Source organism: Phaenicophaeus curvirostris, chromosome 29 (assembly GCF_032191515.1).
Source record: "Phaenicophaeus curvirostris isolate KB17595 chromosome 29, BPBGC_Pcur_1.0, whole genome shotgun sequence".
In the NCBI taxonomy this organism is placed as follows: Eukaryota; Metazoa; Chordata; class Aves; order Cuculiformes; family Cuculidae; genus Phaenicophaeus; species Phaenicophaeus curvirostris.
This window is the reverse complement of record NC_091420.1, coordinates 573,011-589,539: the sequence shown is the minus strand read 5'-3', so window position 1 is coordinate 589,539 and position 16,529 is coordinate 573,011. Positions and strand designations below refer to the sequence as shown.

Sequence of the window (16,529 nt, the reverse complement as noted above, 5' to 3'; positions counted from 1 at the left end):
TGCTTCACGTGCCTAATGCAAAGCAGCCGTGAACTGAATTTGGCAACTTGAACATGTTGGTGGATGAGAAGGTGGGAGAGTGGGGTGGACCCGTGGACTAAGTTGCAAAGGGATGGCCTTAATGGCCTCAAGTTGCACCAGGGGAGGTTTAGATTGGATAACAGGAAACATTTCTTTACTGAAAGAGTGGTGAAGCATTAGAAGAGGCTGCCCAGGGCAGTGGTGAAGTGCCCATCGCTGGAGGGGTTCAAAAACCATGTGGATGTGGTACTTGAGGATGTGGTTTAGTCAGCACGGTGGGGTTGGGCTGATAATTGGATTGGATGATCTTTTCCAACCTTAATGGTTCTATGATTCTATGATAGAGCAAATAAAACTGGCTTGAAAGAGAACAAATAAGGCCATGGTGGTGTTTAGGAAAATTAAGTGCATCTGTGCAGCTTGGGGAAAAAAAAATCTAGGCTGTGAGTGGGTGAGGAGACAAAGGGAATTAAGGATGCAGCTGTGAGCAGGCGATGGGGTGGCAGAAGGTGAGTGCAGAGCGTGGGGTGGTCTGTGTGTGGGTGCCTTGAAAACAAAGAGTGTGAGCATCCTCCACTGAGCCCCAGGGTCTGGTGCTGGCCACCCACATCTGCTAGGATGAAGGGGCTTGGCCCTGGTGGGTTGCAAAAGTTGCCTCTGGGCTCCAAAGCTGTCAATGAGGCTCAGATTGGGGTTTAGAAGTGGATGATGGCAATGTGAGTCTTTGAAGCAAACTCTTGCTGGATGCATCCAGTTGCAATGGTGGGAGTGGGCAAATGCAGGCAGTGGGATGTGTCTGGGGAGCAGCCTCAAAGAGAAACCTTTTTCTGTGTAAAAGAGCACTAGTGGTGTGGTATTTCAAGTTCTTCACTGAAAGAGAAACTTTTAACTCAAATAATTGGAATTTAAAAGCCCATAGGAGGCTGAGAGCACCCAGGCAGGAGGCTTGCAAGGACGATAGGGCTCCAACCGTGTCCCATCCTCGTGACAGATGTTTGCAATAGCATAGAATCCTGGAATGGTTTGGGTAGGAAGGGATCTCAAAGCCCATCCAGTCCCACCCCTGCCATGGGCAGGGACACCTCCCACTGCATCAGGGGCTCCAAGCCCCATCCAGCCTGGCCTTGAACCCCTCCAGGGATGGGGCAGCCACCACTGCCCTGGGCAGCCTGGGCCAGGGCCCCACTGCCCCCACAGCAAAATATTTCTCCCTGAGACCTCATGTCAATCTCCCCTATTTCAGCTGAAAACTGTTCCCCATTGTAGTATCCCTGCACTCCCTGATGAAGAACCCCTCCCCCGCTATTGGTTTCTCTTATTACACTTTGATTGTTGAAAATAAGTAGGGAGGAAAGTGTTGTGAGCTCATTCCTCCTTCTGTGCCTCTGTCCTTTTGTATACATTGGGGAGGGTATTGAGATCTGTGTCTCTGTTGGTTTAATGCACTGCTTTGGGGAGAAAAGTGTCTTTCTGCCTACAGAGCACGCCAAGCCTGATCTCAGGCAGGACTCTAGAGGCCACTGTGATATTAATAACAGCACAGATCAAACTAAAATACAATATAAAGCCAAGGGGATTCATTGCCAACCAATGGAGCTGAATCACTCAAACGAAGAGATACATGAAGAAATGAGAATGTGTCGGGGGATATTTCGCAAGGGGTAGAAGAATGAATTATTCATGATGAGGCACTAATTGCACCCTGGATCACCCAGGTGGTGACAAACACATTTCTGATTTCTCTTAGTGATAGAGACATCCACCTGAGCATGGCCTGGTGGGGAGGATGCTCATGCGCATCGGAGACCTGGAGCTGTGAATAAAAGAGGATCATATTGACCCCACAGACAGTCTCTGAGCCCCACACATCTTCTCCAGAGCCCCTAGTCTTTGGGAGAGACTTCCTTGCATCCATCGATGCTATTCTGAGTAGGTGGTCATCTCTCTGGGTAATTTGTTTTTTTTTTATGGAGGGAATCACCTTTGCAATTGTCCTAATACAGGTGTCAAGAGATGGTTTGTTCCTCCTCATTTTGATCATGGTTTCTGGATGTGTGGTTGTGATTCTTTCATGCAAGTACAGGCTGAGAGAGTTGGGGTTGTTTAGCCTGGAGAAAAGAAGGCTTCAGGGAGACCCTAGAGAAGCTTCCAGGGCTGAAAGGGGCTCCAGGAAAGCTGGGGAGAGGCTCTTGAACAGGGAATGTAGGGATAGATACGATGAGGAATGGTTTTCAGCTGAAAGAGGCGTGATTGAGATGAGATCCTGGGGAGAAATATTTTGCTGTGAGGGTGGGGAGGTCCTGGCCCAGGTTGCCCAGAGCAGGGGTGGCTGCCCCATCCCTGGAGGGGTTCAAGGCCAGGTTGGATGGGGCTTGGAGCCCCTGACGCAGTGGGAGGTGTCCCTGCCCGTGGTAGGGGGTGGAACTGGATAGTGTTTAAAGTCCCTTTCAACCCAAACCATTCCATGATTCGGTGATATCTCAGTTACTGGTATTCTATTTATGAAGGATATAAATGAAACACAGAAGAAAAACAAGATCTTAGAAGGAACTGGGGATCCTCCAGGTACAATTTCAAACCTCCAAATCTCCGAGAGTTATGCAAGCACAAAGATCTCTTTTGTTTTGGATAGGGATTGCTTGTGTGAAATCCCTCTCATTAGAACTTACAGAAATTTATGTCAAAATGGCTTCAACAGAGCAACTCCTGCTCTGGGGCATGGGCAGAGGGATTTACCCTCCTGAGGTCTTCTCCAGGAAACTCCCCTCCTTCAGCAAAATCCAGATGGATTTGAAAGTGGGTTCGGATGCCTCTGCCACCACCCCATTGTTTGGTGTGATCGTTTTCCTGGCACCTTCTTTCCCACAGAACCCCCAAGGCTTGCACAATTGGAGTTACATGCAGTGCGATAGCTGAGCTGTTGTGAACTGAGCCCTCGAGCCCATGGGCTGTGAAGGCTGTGCCAGTCCACCAAGCTGTGTTTGAGATGGAGATTCTGTGCTCTGTAATCATAGAATCATAGAATCACCAGGTTGGAAAAGACCTACCGGATCATTGAGTCCAACCATTCCCATCAATCACTAACCCATGTCCCTCAGCGCCTCGTCCACCCGTCCCTTAAACCCCTCCAGGGAAGGGGACTCAACCCCCTCCCTGGGCAGCCTCGGACACTGCCCAATCACCCTTTCAGGGAAAAAAAAATTCCTGATGTCCAGCCTGACCCTCCCCTGGTGGAGCTTGAGGCCATTCCCTCTCGTCCTGTCCCCTGTCCCTTGGGAGAAGAGCCCAGCTCCCTCCTCTCCACAACCTCCTCTCAGGGAGCTGTAGAGAGCAATGAGGTCTCCCCTCAGCCTCCTCTTCTCCAGGCTAAAGCCCCCCAGCTCTCTCAGCCGCTCCTCTTCTTCTCCAGCCCCCTCCCCATCTTCGTTGCTCTTCTCTGGACTCGCTCCAGAGCCTCAACATCCTTCTTGTGGGGAGGGGCCCAGAACTGACCCCAGGATTCGAGGAGCGGTGTCCCTGGTGCTGAGTCTAGAGGGAGAGGAACCTCCCTGGAGGTAATGCACAGGTATCAACCACTGCACCCATGCGAGGAAGAGCCTGGTGAGGAAGGCCTGCTGTCAGTGCAGTGTGTGTTGGCACCTTCTGTGTGTCCATCTATTAAACCTCCATCCCAGGAAGGGGCACCCTCCACCTGTTTTTACTTCTTTTCCTAATCCAGCTTGTCCTTTAGGAGAAATCTCCACCGTTAATGTTATGAAGTGGCTGATTCCATGATGCGTCACATCCTGCAGGCTGGGCCCGGCAGGACACTGGGAGATGGGGACGATGGAGGCTCCAGTCTGGGCTGGGTGAGGCGTGAGGATCCACCTGAAACGTGATGCTGTGAGTCACTGACTCCAAATCCCTGCTTTGCTGAAGCAATCCTCCCAGGTGATTCCTCCTCTAGCCCTACCAGGCTTTGTTTTGCAAGTAGTTCAACTGGTGAGGGGCCATTATTGGGGAGTGAAGGGATAGGATGATGGGCAACACCTATAAGCTAAAAGAGAGGAGTTTGAGATGAGATTTTAGGGAGAAATGTTTTGCTGTGAGGGTGGGGAGACCCTGGCCCAGGTGGCCCAGAGCAGTGGTGGCTGCCCCATCCCTGGAGGTGTTCAAGGCTGGGTTGGATGGGGCTTGGAGCCCCTGGTGCAGTGGGAGGTGTCCCTGCCCATGGCAGGGGTGGGACGGGATGGGCTTTGAGGTCCCTTCCCACCCAAACCATTCTATGATTCTGTGAGTTCAGGGTCTTTTGGTCCATTAGAGAGAACAGGTCCAGCCCCCCGATGCATACAAACCCATTTCTAATTTTCATTCCACATGAATTCCCAACCAGAAAATCCCTATTTCTTCCTGGGTCTATGTTCAGCTCTGGGAGGTCTTGCCCCTCCCTGGTCTTTCTCTCTGCTGTCATAACGGCATTGAGCATCCCTGAGCTCTGGGTGCTGAAGGTATGTGGGAGCTGCCTTGCTTGGGGTGAGACATTTGGCATCCCTGAATTTCTAATACTAGTGGACCATGGGCCAAAGATTTCTTTTCTGATGACTTCAGCATCCCATCTTATTCTGCACTGGCTGTGCCAGTCCTGTTCCTGAATCTTCTTCCTGACTTGCTTCCCTGGGCTTTTTTTTGGAGGCTTATGATGTAAGTCATGAGATCTCTCTGGTAACCAAGGATAGAGCCCGAGGGAATGCCAGAATGATGTGCAAGGGGTGGTTTAGGTTGGACATTAGGAAAAGTTTCTTCCCTCAGAGGGTGGTGGAGCACTGGAACAGCACAGGGAAGCAGTCACGGCACCAAGCCTGACAATATTCCAGCAGCATTTGGACAAGGCCCTCAGTCCCATGTTGTAAATGCTGGGGCTGTCATATGCAGGAACAGGTCTTAGACACAATGATCCTTGTGCTTCCCTTCTAACTCAGGACATTTGATGTTTCTAAGTTTCCGCGTCAAACTATACCCATTGCCCCGTCAGGGAATGAAATGATGTGCCAAGCAGATCCTCCCAATTTTACCTCTCTGATGAAGTATGTGGGTTTTATTTACGTTATAATTTTTATGTTGCATGAAGAGTCTGCAACGAAAACTGTTTGTTCCTTCTCCATGTGGAAGCTCTCTGGAGCAGGAATAAAAGGACACCAAGTGGAATCAACCCAGAACCTCAATGTGAGGATGGACGCAGACGCTGCAAGTATCAGCTTTGGCCACAAGAAGGAGCAGAAGAGACAAAGTAGAAAACACTGAGTGGGGGGGTTATGAAACATGAATTTTTATTGCCTCCACAGCTGCTGTGAAATAAGGAGGTGAAAAGCACTTAATATTTCACAGAGACAGTGGGTTACATCTTCAAAGCACGTTACAAGAAGAATGGCAGGGAAAGTGGAAATCCATGAGCAACACAGGACGTGTTGAGCATCGAGGCATTGTTACAAGAATAAGAAGTTTCATCCCTGCTCCTCAGGTCCCCTATTTTATTTTCTGGACTGGCACTTTGCAGACCTGCTTTTGTTGCTGGCTTGGGATGCACTTGGCCACGGGCACGCAGCCTTGTTGCACCGGAGGGGGGCAGGTCTGCACGGGGCAGCACTGCTGGACATACTGCCTTGGTTTGCTGTAGGACGGCTTCCCGCCCTGGTATCCTGATCCATGGCATGTCTCGGAGCAGACTGGCCTCCCGTAGCTTTGGCATCCTCCTGATGACCCATAGGTGTACGTGGGCCTCCTGACACAGCTCGAGCCTCCGCCTCCATGGCATGAACCTGAGGACTCGTTGCATCTCTCGGAGCAGACTGACCTCCCGTAGCTTTGGCATCCTCCTGATGACCCATAGGTGTATGTGGGCCTCCTGACACAGCTCGAGCCTCCGCCTCCATGGCATGAACCCGAGGGCTCATTGCATCTCTCAGAGCAGACCGACCTCCCATAGCTTTGGCAGCCTCCTGATGACCCGTAGCCGTACGTGGGCCTCCTGACACAGCTTGAGCCTCCGCCTCCGTGGCACGAACCAGACGTAGTGTAGCCATGGCATCTCTCAGAGCAGACTGGCTGCCGATAGCCATAACACCTGTAGTCGTGCCCTCTCATGCCTTCGACGCCTTCGCCGTCGCACCCTGTACAGCAGGTGTTGTAGCCGTAGCGGAAAGGTGTGCGCCGAGTGTCCAGCCAGGACCCTGCAGGATCATACCAGGTGGAGTTCAAGTTGAAGTATGATTCTCTTCCAGAAGAATATATCATGTTGGAGTAGTAGGGAAAAACCTGAAAAACAGAGTCAGCTAAATTTGCATTTCCACCCTCTTGATTTTCATTTAATTCCCCACAAATCTGCACAGGTCACTGCTTATCCTGAAAGCCCTGATCTAAAAGTTCTTGCAGTTGCCCAATATTCATCAGATTAAGTCCAGATCTCTTTCTGACCTTACATTTGATTTTTCCCCCCTCCAAGAACAGAAACAACCATAAGGCACTGCAGCACATAGTGACAAACCCACACCCAAGTTCCCCAGTAGCTTCTTTCTTGGCTTAGCCCACAGTCTTGGTGCGCAGAGTATCGTTTGAAGGACACTGTAAGTGTGCCAGGTCCATGACTAGCTGAACGAAGACACCCGACCAAAAATGAACCCAGCTAGTCTGCGTTGGGGCTTACCCAATTCACAAGGGAAGGCAGACACTGACCAGGGGAGTAGATTGAGAGAGGTAAAGGGACAGAGGCCTTTTATATGGTTCCAGGTCTTCCCCTAGTAAATGAAACATGCTGCAGGAACGAGGACTACATTATTTATTGAGAAAACCTCTCCTCCATTTGGATGCTGTTCCCAGTGCTTGGCATGATCTGCTTGACTCATAATTCTTGATAAGCATCTCTTAATTATAATGTAGTTACTGAATGGTGCACATAAAGGACTAGCATCGTTTAAGATGTGCATTGGCTGTGTGAGGTAGCTAATAATATCCTTATTCACCATCTCCAAAGGACTGAGACACTGAGGGGTGGCTGACAGGTGACCTGTGAATCAGGAGCTGTGATGTGCACAGGGCTATCATCCTGGTCTTCCCCTTCTGCTGCCCATGAGGAGCATTTTCAGGTGCCTGAAACACAAAGGGGTAATTAGGAAGAGCCAGCTCAGAGTCACCAAAAGCAAATTTGTCCTGATGAGTTTTGATGATGAAGAGGTTGGCTCTGTAGATGGGAGTGTGATGGATGGTTATTCTCCCTCTGTACTTGGCACTGGGGAGACTGCTCCTCGAATCCTGGGGTCAGTTCTGGGCCCCTCACCACAAGAAGGATGTTGAGGCTCTGGAGCGAGTCCAGAGAAGAGCAACGAAGCTGGGGAGGGGGCTGGAGAAGAAGAGGAGTGGCTGAGAGAGCTGGGGGGGTTTAGCCTGGAGAAGAGGAGGCTGAGGGGAGACCTCATTGCTCTCTGCAACTCCCTGAGAGGAGGTTGTGGAGAGGAGGGAGCTGGGCTCTTCTCCCAAGGGCCAGGGGACAGGACGAGAGGGAATGGCCTCAAGCTCCACCAGGGGAGTTTCAGGCTGGACATCAGGAAAAAAAATTTTCACAGAAAAGGTCACTGGGCACTGGAACAGGCTGCCCAGGGAGGGGGTTGAGTCACTGTCCCTGGAGGTATATAAAAGATGGGTAGAAGAGGTGCCTGGGGACATAGTTTAGTGGAACATAGGAATAGTTGGACTCGATGATCCGATGGGTCTTTTCCAACCTGGTGATTCTATGATTCTATGGTGCTAACTCAACATTGCAAGGCTTTGAGCACAGTGTCCCACAGCAGCCTTGTAGCTAAACTGGTGGAGGTATGGACTGGATGAGTAAGTTACATGGTGGGTGAAAAGCTGTCTGGTACTGGTGCTGTTGCTGTTTCACATCTTCGTTAGTGCCCTGGATAATGGAGTGGACTCAGCATATCTACTGATGGCACTGAACTGGGGCAAGTGGCTGAAATTCCTGAACCACAGGACCTGCAGGCAGGAGAAATGATCCCGTGGCTGGGGTGGGATGTGATAGGCGATCTGGGGCAGCCAGTGAAAAGCATCTTGGAATCAAAGATGGACCAAAGGTGACCTGGGAGTGGCAGCGTGTGCTGGCTTGAGGGCTAAGTTGGCCCTTGGGATGGTGCTGGGATGGTGTCTGGGAATTGGCTCTCCCCAGCAAGCTTCCATGACAAGAGGCTGGGGAGAAGGCGGCTGATAAAATAATGCACCTGATGAAAGGCTTTTCTGTTAAAGTGAGTGAAGTTACCAGTGTGCCTGCAAGAGGCAGGCAGCAGGGAGCTGCAGAGGAGGAGCCTGGGCTGCATTTTCCAGCACTGAGTGAAAGGCGTTCCTGTCTTGCATGGACACGCCTTACGTGTGGCAGTGCTCGCTTATTATCATGATTAACATTTATATGATGGACGGCCTCCCAGTGCCGTGTTCTGAACTGGCTAATGAGGGTGATGACACACTTTATAGACCGAACTGTTTGTACCTAGATGGACCTCGTGTTTGACCATGATCCAACATGGATCATGGATCATTGACTGCCCTGGCAGTCAAGAGGACCAACCGTGTCCTGGGGGGCATAAAACACAGCAAGGAGGGGATTGTCTCACTCTGCTCTGCACTGGGGTGGCCCCACCTTGAGTACTGGGTGCAGTTTTGGGTGCTGCAGGATAAAAAGGATCTAAAGCTACTGGTGAGTGTCCAGAGGAGGCCACAAAGCTGGTGAAGGGTTTAGAGTGGAAGCCATGTGAGGAGCAGCTGAAGTCACTTGGTCTGGTTCAGCCTGGAGAAGAGGAGACTGAAGGGTGACCTCGTAGAGGTCTGCAGCTTCCTTATACAGGGAGGAGGAGAAGCAGGCATTGAGCTCTTCTCTCTGGTGACCAATGGTAGAACCTGAGGGAATGGCAGGAAGATGTGCCAGGGGAAGGTTAGGCTGGACGTTAGGAAGAGATTCTTCCCCCAGAGGGTGGTGGAACACTGAAACGGCTCCCAGGTAAGCAGTCACGGTGCTAAGCCTGACAGTATTTCAGAAGCACTTGGACAACGCCCTGGGGCACATGTGTGAATGTTAGGGTTGTCCTATGCAGGGACAGGGGCTGGAGTCAACGATCCTTGTGGGTTTTTTACAACTCAGGACATTCTATGGTGCTATGGTTCTAGATCACTTTCTGTTGCACCATAGTGAAGTCCATCCATTGGTCCTATGGTGGTTAACCACAGTGGAGAGGAGATGGAGTTCAGCCATGAACTTTAATGACCTTTAACACCTACTCATTGTAATACTGGTGCTATTTTGGAGGTAAACAAAAAGGAACCAAGTGTAAACTCAATTTTTTTTCAACTTTATTCTTCAATACACAGGGAGAAAACAAAACTGCAGGAGTCCTTGCTGCTCCTGCAGTTGCAGTGTGCACTTTTGTTTCAGTACAGTCCTGTCTTGCTCTGGAACAACCTTGAAATCACAGTCCAGTGAACCCATGTGAGAAATGTGAACCCATGTGAATCCATGCAGGCTGTTTTCCCACCTTTGCTCAGACTCTTTCCATTCACTTTATCCATCGCCAGGCTGCTCACCTTCTCAGAAGAGGAGAGAGCTATTTAGTCCACCCCAAGGAGAAGCCAAGTAAGTTTTGGATGGTTAAAGCCTGTTGCCTGGCAGGGGAAGACCCTGGGGATGTAAAGTGCCGGTGCTGGGGTCAGGCAGGGGACAGAGGACCCTGAATCCAGTGTGCAAAAAGCGGCAATGAGCCGGGCAGTGTTGTATCATGCAGAAAGTGGAGGTGGAAGCACCAGCATCCCCACTGTGAGCGGCATGTGGGCGCGTGCTGGGGAGGGGTCACAGCACCTTGCTGCCCCCTGTGCTCATTTCTTCTGCAGACAGGGTGGCAAGAGAGGGACCTGCTTTTGCTGGTGCTGGGTGGGATGCGGTGGCAGGGGCACAGGGGCTGGGCAGATGTGCTGGACGGGTGGGCGGCAGCGTGGGGCACAGGGGCAGCGATGCTGGACGGGTGGGCGGCAGCACGGGATGCAGGGGCAGCGATGCTGCAGTGGCCGGGGATGCACTGTCACGGGTGGGCAGATCTCCTGCGTGGGGCACTGCTCCACTCGCCGCCGGGGCTTGCAGCAACCCGGGTCTTCGATCTGCAGGGGTGGGCGATACTGCTGCAGTGGCCGGCGGTGGATTTTCACGGGTGGGGGGCAGATGGGCTGCACGTGGCTCACTTCCACTCGCCGCCGGGGCTTGCCAGGATCGCAGCTCTGCTGTGGTGAGCAGCAGCTCCGAGGTGGGCACGGCTCCATGGGCTGGCAGCTTTGTGGTTCGCTCTGGCAGGACCCCTCGATGTCACGGCTGATGCTGCCGGGGTTGTGGCAGGGAGGCAGGGCTGTGGTGCCCACAGGGATTTCGTGGCAGCATCTTGAGGAATCTTGCCACGTCCAGCCCTTCTCGCCACAGACTGAGCCATTGTGGCACAAATCCTGGTCTCCATCACCTTTAAGGTAGTGCATCCTGTGGCAAATGTAGCCAAGCCCTCAAGGATAAACAGTCTGGGAAAGAGAAAAAAACACTGACTTTTTTTTCCCCCTGTTTCTGTGGGAAAAATAAATAAGAAATCCAAGACAGCTGAGAAAATCCAACTCACCCTGATGACAGATGGGCTGAGCAGAGAGTCTGAGTCCTGAGGACAGCACTGGGGCTGAAAGCTTTTATATGTGGTAGAGCTCTCTTGGAAATGAGGCATGCCATGGGAATTAATAGCTGAGCAGTGAGTGCCACTTCTGCATGTGTATTTTTTTCTGGCCCTCACTATTGGATTAATCAGCTGCAATTAGCATCTCCCTTGATGTAACGTCAGCTTAGCTCTGCCTGTGCAGTGGCCATTATCTAATTAGTTCTCCCATTGGTCATGTTCAAATACGCTGTTACCTAAGGTTAGTCAGATGGGATCCCTGGATAAGGATACCTGGAATACCGTGATGCTGAGTGATGTGCCCAAAAGGAGTTTTTTTTGTGCCAGTGGGAAAATCACCGAGAATCCCAGGAGTCCTGGTGTCCAGTTCCATGTCCGGGTGCCCAATGACTTGTGCCTCGAGAGAGGGTGTTGGAGCAGAGCTATGCAAATGGCAATGTTTATTCAGAGGGCTGAAAGAAAGCAGGGAAAATCTATCCTAGAAAACAAACAAGCTTCCTGCCAAAGTGGGGGCTTTGAGCCCCCTGATGCAGTGAGAGGTGTCCCTGCCCATGGCAGCAGGTGGAACTGGGTGGGATTTAAGATCCCTTCCAACCCAAACCATTCTGTGATTCCATGAAAATAAAGAGCATTTCTTTTAAAAACAAAGGAAAAACGGGGAAACTAGTCTTGATTTCAGTTAGAAGTGACTGCTTTTTCAACTCTATTTCAGCTTAACATCACCCTGACAAACCCTAACTCAGGAATTTTTGTGTTCATGCTGTGCTCCTCAGATCTGGGGTTTATTCCCAAACCACTCCCTGGGTGTTTTGTCCACAACTGGAAGATTGGATGGATGCTCAGCAGAGATGAGATGGTTTTATTGCCTCTTCATGTCCCACTTCATGCTTTGTGCCATGGCACCCCAGTTTGCGGCTGGAAGTGCCCTGTGATTAAATGAGGGCTGCTTTCTGTTATCAATTCTACTTGGATATAATTAGCAGTGGGAGAACTTCTTTTTATTGCACTAACTTTGTGGAATGTGTCCATGGCAGAGGGATTGGAAGTGGATGGGCTTTAAGGTCCCTTCTAATCCAAATTGTTCTGATTCTATGATCCCTGCAGATACCAGCATGTCAGGGATGTAGGGATGCCCTGTGTCAAGCTGTGGAGGGGATGCACACTCCCCTCTTTAAATTAATTAATTCCATTCCAAGTGAGGAGCATCTCAGTCAGTGAATGGATACGACACCGAAACCCCTTTTATTTGCTGTAAAACTGGAATGAGGAAGCCACAGAGGAGTGCTGACCTCACAAACAAACAATTCCAGACTTCCTCAAGCACAATTTCCACCTTTCTGACACTTCTGCCTTGACTCATTTTTCCAGTAGCTGCTCCACTTTGCATTTCTGTGGACTCTCAAGGCATTTTTTAAGCAGCAGCAAAGAATGTCTGGTAGCAGCCTGGGGGCTGTCGCTATAAAAGGTTTTTCCATGAGCTCACTCACACAGCAGAGCCTCCGTAAGAGATCCTCAGAGCTTTGCCCAGTGCCATTTGGGTTTGAATCACTGGGAAAAGCATGAGCAGAATTCAGGGGTGTGACTTCAGGGCGCGTGCTTGGACCTGACAGCTTTGTGGCTGCTGCCAAGATAATTTATTCTTTAGCCTCAGGAGAAATGTAATTGCTTTGCAGGAAGCCACGGGACTTAGATGTAGGAAAGAAAAGACCTTGGTATCTGTTAAGAACCAACACGAATTTTTGATTATGATTCATTACTGCAGCCCTAAGTTGATGCTGTTTTCATATAATTTGGATTTTTCATGTTAGAAAATGTGTTTTGGAGTCACTTCCTTTCCTGAGGGTTTTACAAATCACAACATGCAAATATTCCATTTCTGAAGCTCAGATCTTAAAATCTGCCACATTTCAATAGAATTCCAGATTATATTACACAGTATTTTTGCATCCTTCAGGCTAAACTTGTAGCTTTACTTTTTCAGTCTCTCCTGCATCACACAGACCGTGCTTGCTGGGCTGTTCAATCTTATTGATAAGATACCAATCATTTCAGAAGCCTGTTTTAAAGCTGGAATGCATTGGAAGTTTTTCCTCTAACAGAAAAGTCCTTTAGCTCTGGCCTTAGGTCCACACAGATGCTTCGATTGTCAGCTGTGCATCTTCAAAGTTATAAGCAGTGAAAAAACTGTATGAAACTACACAGCTCCTGTTGCTCAGATAACACACTGACACCAGCAATCGCTATTATTCCCTGGATGGGAGGCTGACCCAAGAAGTCTTCTGCAGATGTTGGGGTGCTCTCATCATCAGCATGAAGAATAGTTGAAAAATGCATCATATTCAGAAATTAAGGTAATACTAAATCTTACCAGATCTGAACTAAGGTTTGAAACAGGAAGATAAATAAATAAACATAAACCAGACTTTTGCAGGGTAAAAAGATACAACTTTTATTATTTTTCATGACTAATTGGAGATTAAAGCAAGGAAAGGGAATAATATATCGACAGCATTAAACATCCCATACACCAAGAGGAAAATTAACAGCAGGACTCATGCTTACAAAGGAAAATCACGAAGAGCAGCTTCAAAGGTCATTACAGGCGTTCAGTGATTAAAGGCAGATGAAGAGGGAGAGAGATAACCTATGGTCTCTATGCAAAGGAGGAAGAGAGTTTAGGGCCTTATCCATATTCATATCCATATCCAACACCGAGTGAGCCAGGAGGAAGGCAGGAGGCAGCGTGGTGGCAGAGGTGATGAGCGCCGCCCTGCCTGCCCTTTGCCGACTGGGTTTAGTTGCCGCCGCAGCAGCCGCTGCAGCAGCCTCCATTGTTGCTGTTATTGCCCATGACGTAGCAGCGGGTCTGCATGGGCATGTAGCAGGGAGAGCAGCAGGGAGTGCAGCAGGGAGTGCAGCACTGCATGGGTGAGCAGCACATGGGCGTCTTGCAGCACGACTTTGGGGTGCTGTAGCAGCAGATGGAGTAGTTGTTATTGTTGTTGTTTCCACCACAGCATCCACAACCGCTGGACATGTTGTTGGTAGTAGTGAAGGCAAAGCTGGAAGGAATAGAAGAGACTCTGTCTGTGAGTGGGAGCAAGGTATTTGGAGATAAAGAATTCGTTCAAAGCTTGTTTATGCTAAATTTGGAGATTAATGGAGCTGAAACCCAGTATAGTCTTGTTTGTAGTAAATCATAGAATGGTTTGGGTTGGGAGGGCCCTCAAAGCCCATCTAGTCCCACCCCTGCCATGGGCAGGGACACCTCCCACTGCATCAGGGGCTCCAAGCCCCATCCAACCTGGCCTTGAACCCTCCAGGGATGGAGCAACCTGGGCCAGGGCCTCCCCACCCTGACAGCAAAACATTTGTTCCTAATCTCTCATCTCAATCTCCCCTTTTTCAGCTGAGAACCATTCCCCTTCATCCTGTCCCTGCGCTCCCTGATCCAGAGCCCCCTCTCCAGCTTTCCTGGAGCCCTTTTCATCACTGGAAACTGCTTTAAGGTCTCCCTGGAGTCTAGTCTTCTTCAGGCTGAACAATCTCAACTCTCCCACCCTGTCCTTGCATGGGAGGTGCTCCAGCCGTCGCATCATTTGCCTCCTCTGGACCTGCTCTGACAGATCGATATCCTTCTTGTGCTGAGGACTCCAGAACTGAAAGCAGTACTCCAGGTAAGGTCTCACCAGAGCACAGTAGAGGGCATAATCCCCTCCCTTGCCTTGCTGGTTACACTTCTGATGCAGCCCTGGATGTAGGTGGCCTTGATTGTAACTCTTCTCTCAGTCTTTTTGCTGCAATGTAGGTGCCCACCTACACTGGGTCTGAAATGTTCTCCATCGCCTTGCTCTGCTGATGCTCCTGTAGCCTCTCCATCCTCAAATGCTTCTAGCTCGTCCCCTCAATTCCCAGTACACAGTTCATAAAACCCCAACTTCAGCCAAAGTCCCAGTTCTGATTCCCATAGAATCAAGATGTTCTCACTTACCCTGCTGAAGAGTGAGGAGAGGAGGAGGGAAGATGAGCGAATGAAGCGAGCTAGGCCAGGAGGCCTTTTATAGTCCTAGACACCTTCCTCCTGGAAGTGAGACAACCATTGACCATTCAAGCTTCCCTGTTTACTAAACCAAACCCATACTTTTAAACTATACGTGTCTTCTGGTATTTACTCTCTGCCTTATGATCACTACCTTGGTTCTCCATCCTAATTGTTTAGCCTGCAGATAATCAAAGGGCTTCTATGAATACTGATGACTTTGTCCTCACTGTCGCCTTGCAAAGGAGCCAAAGAAATGCATCCTCATATCTGTTTGACAAACGCAGGCAGCGACAGCCGAAGATGCTCAGGGACTTACTCAGCAGTGGCTGGTGCTGAATCGGTGTCGGAGCTGAAACTAAAGTCCTGGCTTGCGTCTTTCAGGCACGTGAGGGGCTGTTTCATTGGACGGGTGTTCAAAACAGATATTTGGAAAATTTAATGAAAACAGGTTTGTTCCTGGTCACAGGACATGCATGTGAGGAGCCAGTGAGAAGACCATGGGTTCGGGGTGTGCCAGGAGTCGTGCTGGCCTCTGGGTCTCTGCCACCTGCATGTGACCCCATGCAAGGTCATAGAATCATAGAATCATAGAATCGAAGAATCATAGAGTCATAGAATCGTAGAATCATAGAATCATAGAACAGTTTGGGTTGGAAGGGACTTCAAAGATCATATAGTAACGATCATCTCAAAGATCATCTTCTCCTCCTGCATGCCAAGACCCTCCTGTGATGCCAAAGCCATCTTTATCCTTTGTCTTGCCTAAACTCTTGCAAATCCTTCGTGTAGAGATGTTTAATTTTGCATGTGGACATCACTAACACAGGGTGGGCAAAAGTGCTTCAGTTCCTGCTCTGCTTTGCTGGGGCTGCTTTCCTACAGACACTTTTGGAGACTCTGAATTGAATTAGCCTCTCTTCAATGTAGTTCATGTCTTAAATAAATAATAAAGGAGCAGCACTGCCTATGCCAGTGGCAATGCAAGGAGCCATGGTTCCGGGGCTGGGAACGACACATTGCAAGTCAACATGCGACTCCTGCAACCTCCTCTTGCATCCAGCTAAAATTTCCTTGCATGGTGTAGCCCTGATCCTGTGCAGGACCATCTCTGCACAGCTCCTCAACAAGGAGGAAGGAGGTGTGGAATCAGAGGTTATCATAGAACCACCAAATGTTTTGGGTTGGAAAGGTTGTTCCTGTGCTGAAGACTCCAGAACTGGACACAGGGCACTAGGTGAGGTCTAGGTGAGGGTGGAGAATCCCCTCCCTCACCCTGCTGGTTCTACTGCTTTGGATGCAGCCCAGGATGCAGTTGGCTTTCTGGGCTGCAAGAACGTGTTGCTGGCTCATGTTGAACTTCTCATTGACTTGCGCAAGACTTTCTGAGCGTTGGAAGTGGTAAATGAAGGCGGCCAGCATGGACTGAGAGGGTGAGAGGAGGCTGAAGGTGTAGGAGCTATGACAGTCACAGAGAAGTAGGGTCATGGAGCTAAGTGGGAGGCAGAGACTCAGAACTGATACAGGAAGAGGTGTTGTCAAGGTGAAGCCATTTTCTGGGTGGGAGAGAGGAAGGGAGGAAGGTCAAGGTAAGGCAGCGCCTTGAGCTACTGAGCCAAGGTGGATGAATGCTTATTTAATGCCAGTAACTGCCTCCAATGCCATTTGCTGTGGTGCTGAGTGCTGGCAGGAACACAGAATATTTGGGAGGAATTTTTTGCGTGGCTTAAAATTGCACCTCTTATTTGAAG

General features: G+C 49.8%; 2 protein-coding genes across 2 annotated transcripts; both read right to left on the bottom strand.

Annotated features, from left to right (window-relative positions):
- Positions 1-5,308: 5,308 nt before the first annotated feature.
- LOC138732109 (loricrin-like) lies at positions 5,309-6,388 on the bottom strand. Its single transcript, XM_069878470.1, has one exon. The coding sequence runs from the start codon at positions 6,289-6,291 to the stop codon at positions 5,524-5,526; it is 768 nt and encodes a 255-aa protein (XP_069734571.1). The 5' UTR covers positions 6,292-6,388; the 3' UTR covers positions 5,309-5,523.
- Positions 6,389-9,554: 3,166 nt separating this feature from the next.
- On the bottom strand, positions 9,555-11,116 carry LOC138732143 (uncharacterized). The gene is made up of 2 exons (XM_069878552.1): positions 10,692-11,116; positions 9,555-10,596 (listed from the first exon to the last, which is right to left on the bottom strand). Exon 2 carries the CDS (start codon positions 10,555-10,557, stop codon positions 9,913-9,915), a length of 645 nt encoding a protein of 214 aa, XP_069734653.1. The 5' UTR covers positions 10,558-10,596; positions 10,692-11,116; the 3' UTR covers positions 9,555-9,912.
- Between the last annotated feature and the right edge of the window lie 5,413 nt (positions 11,117-16,529).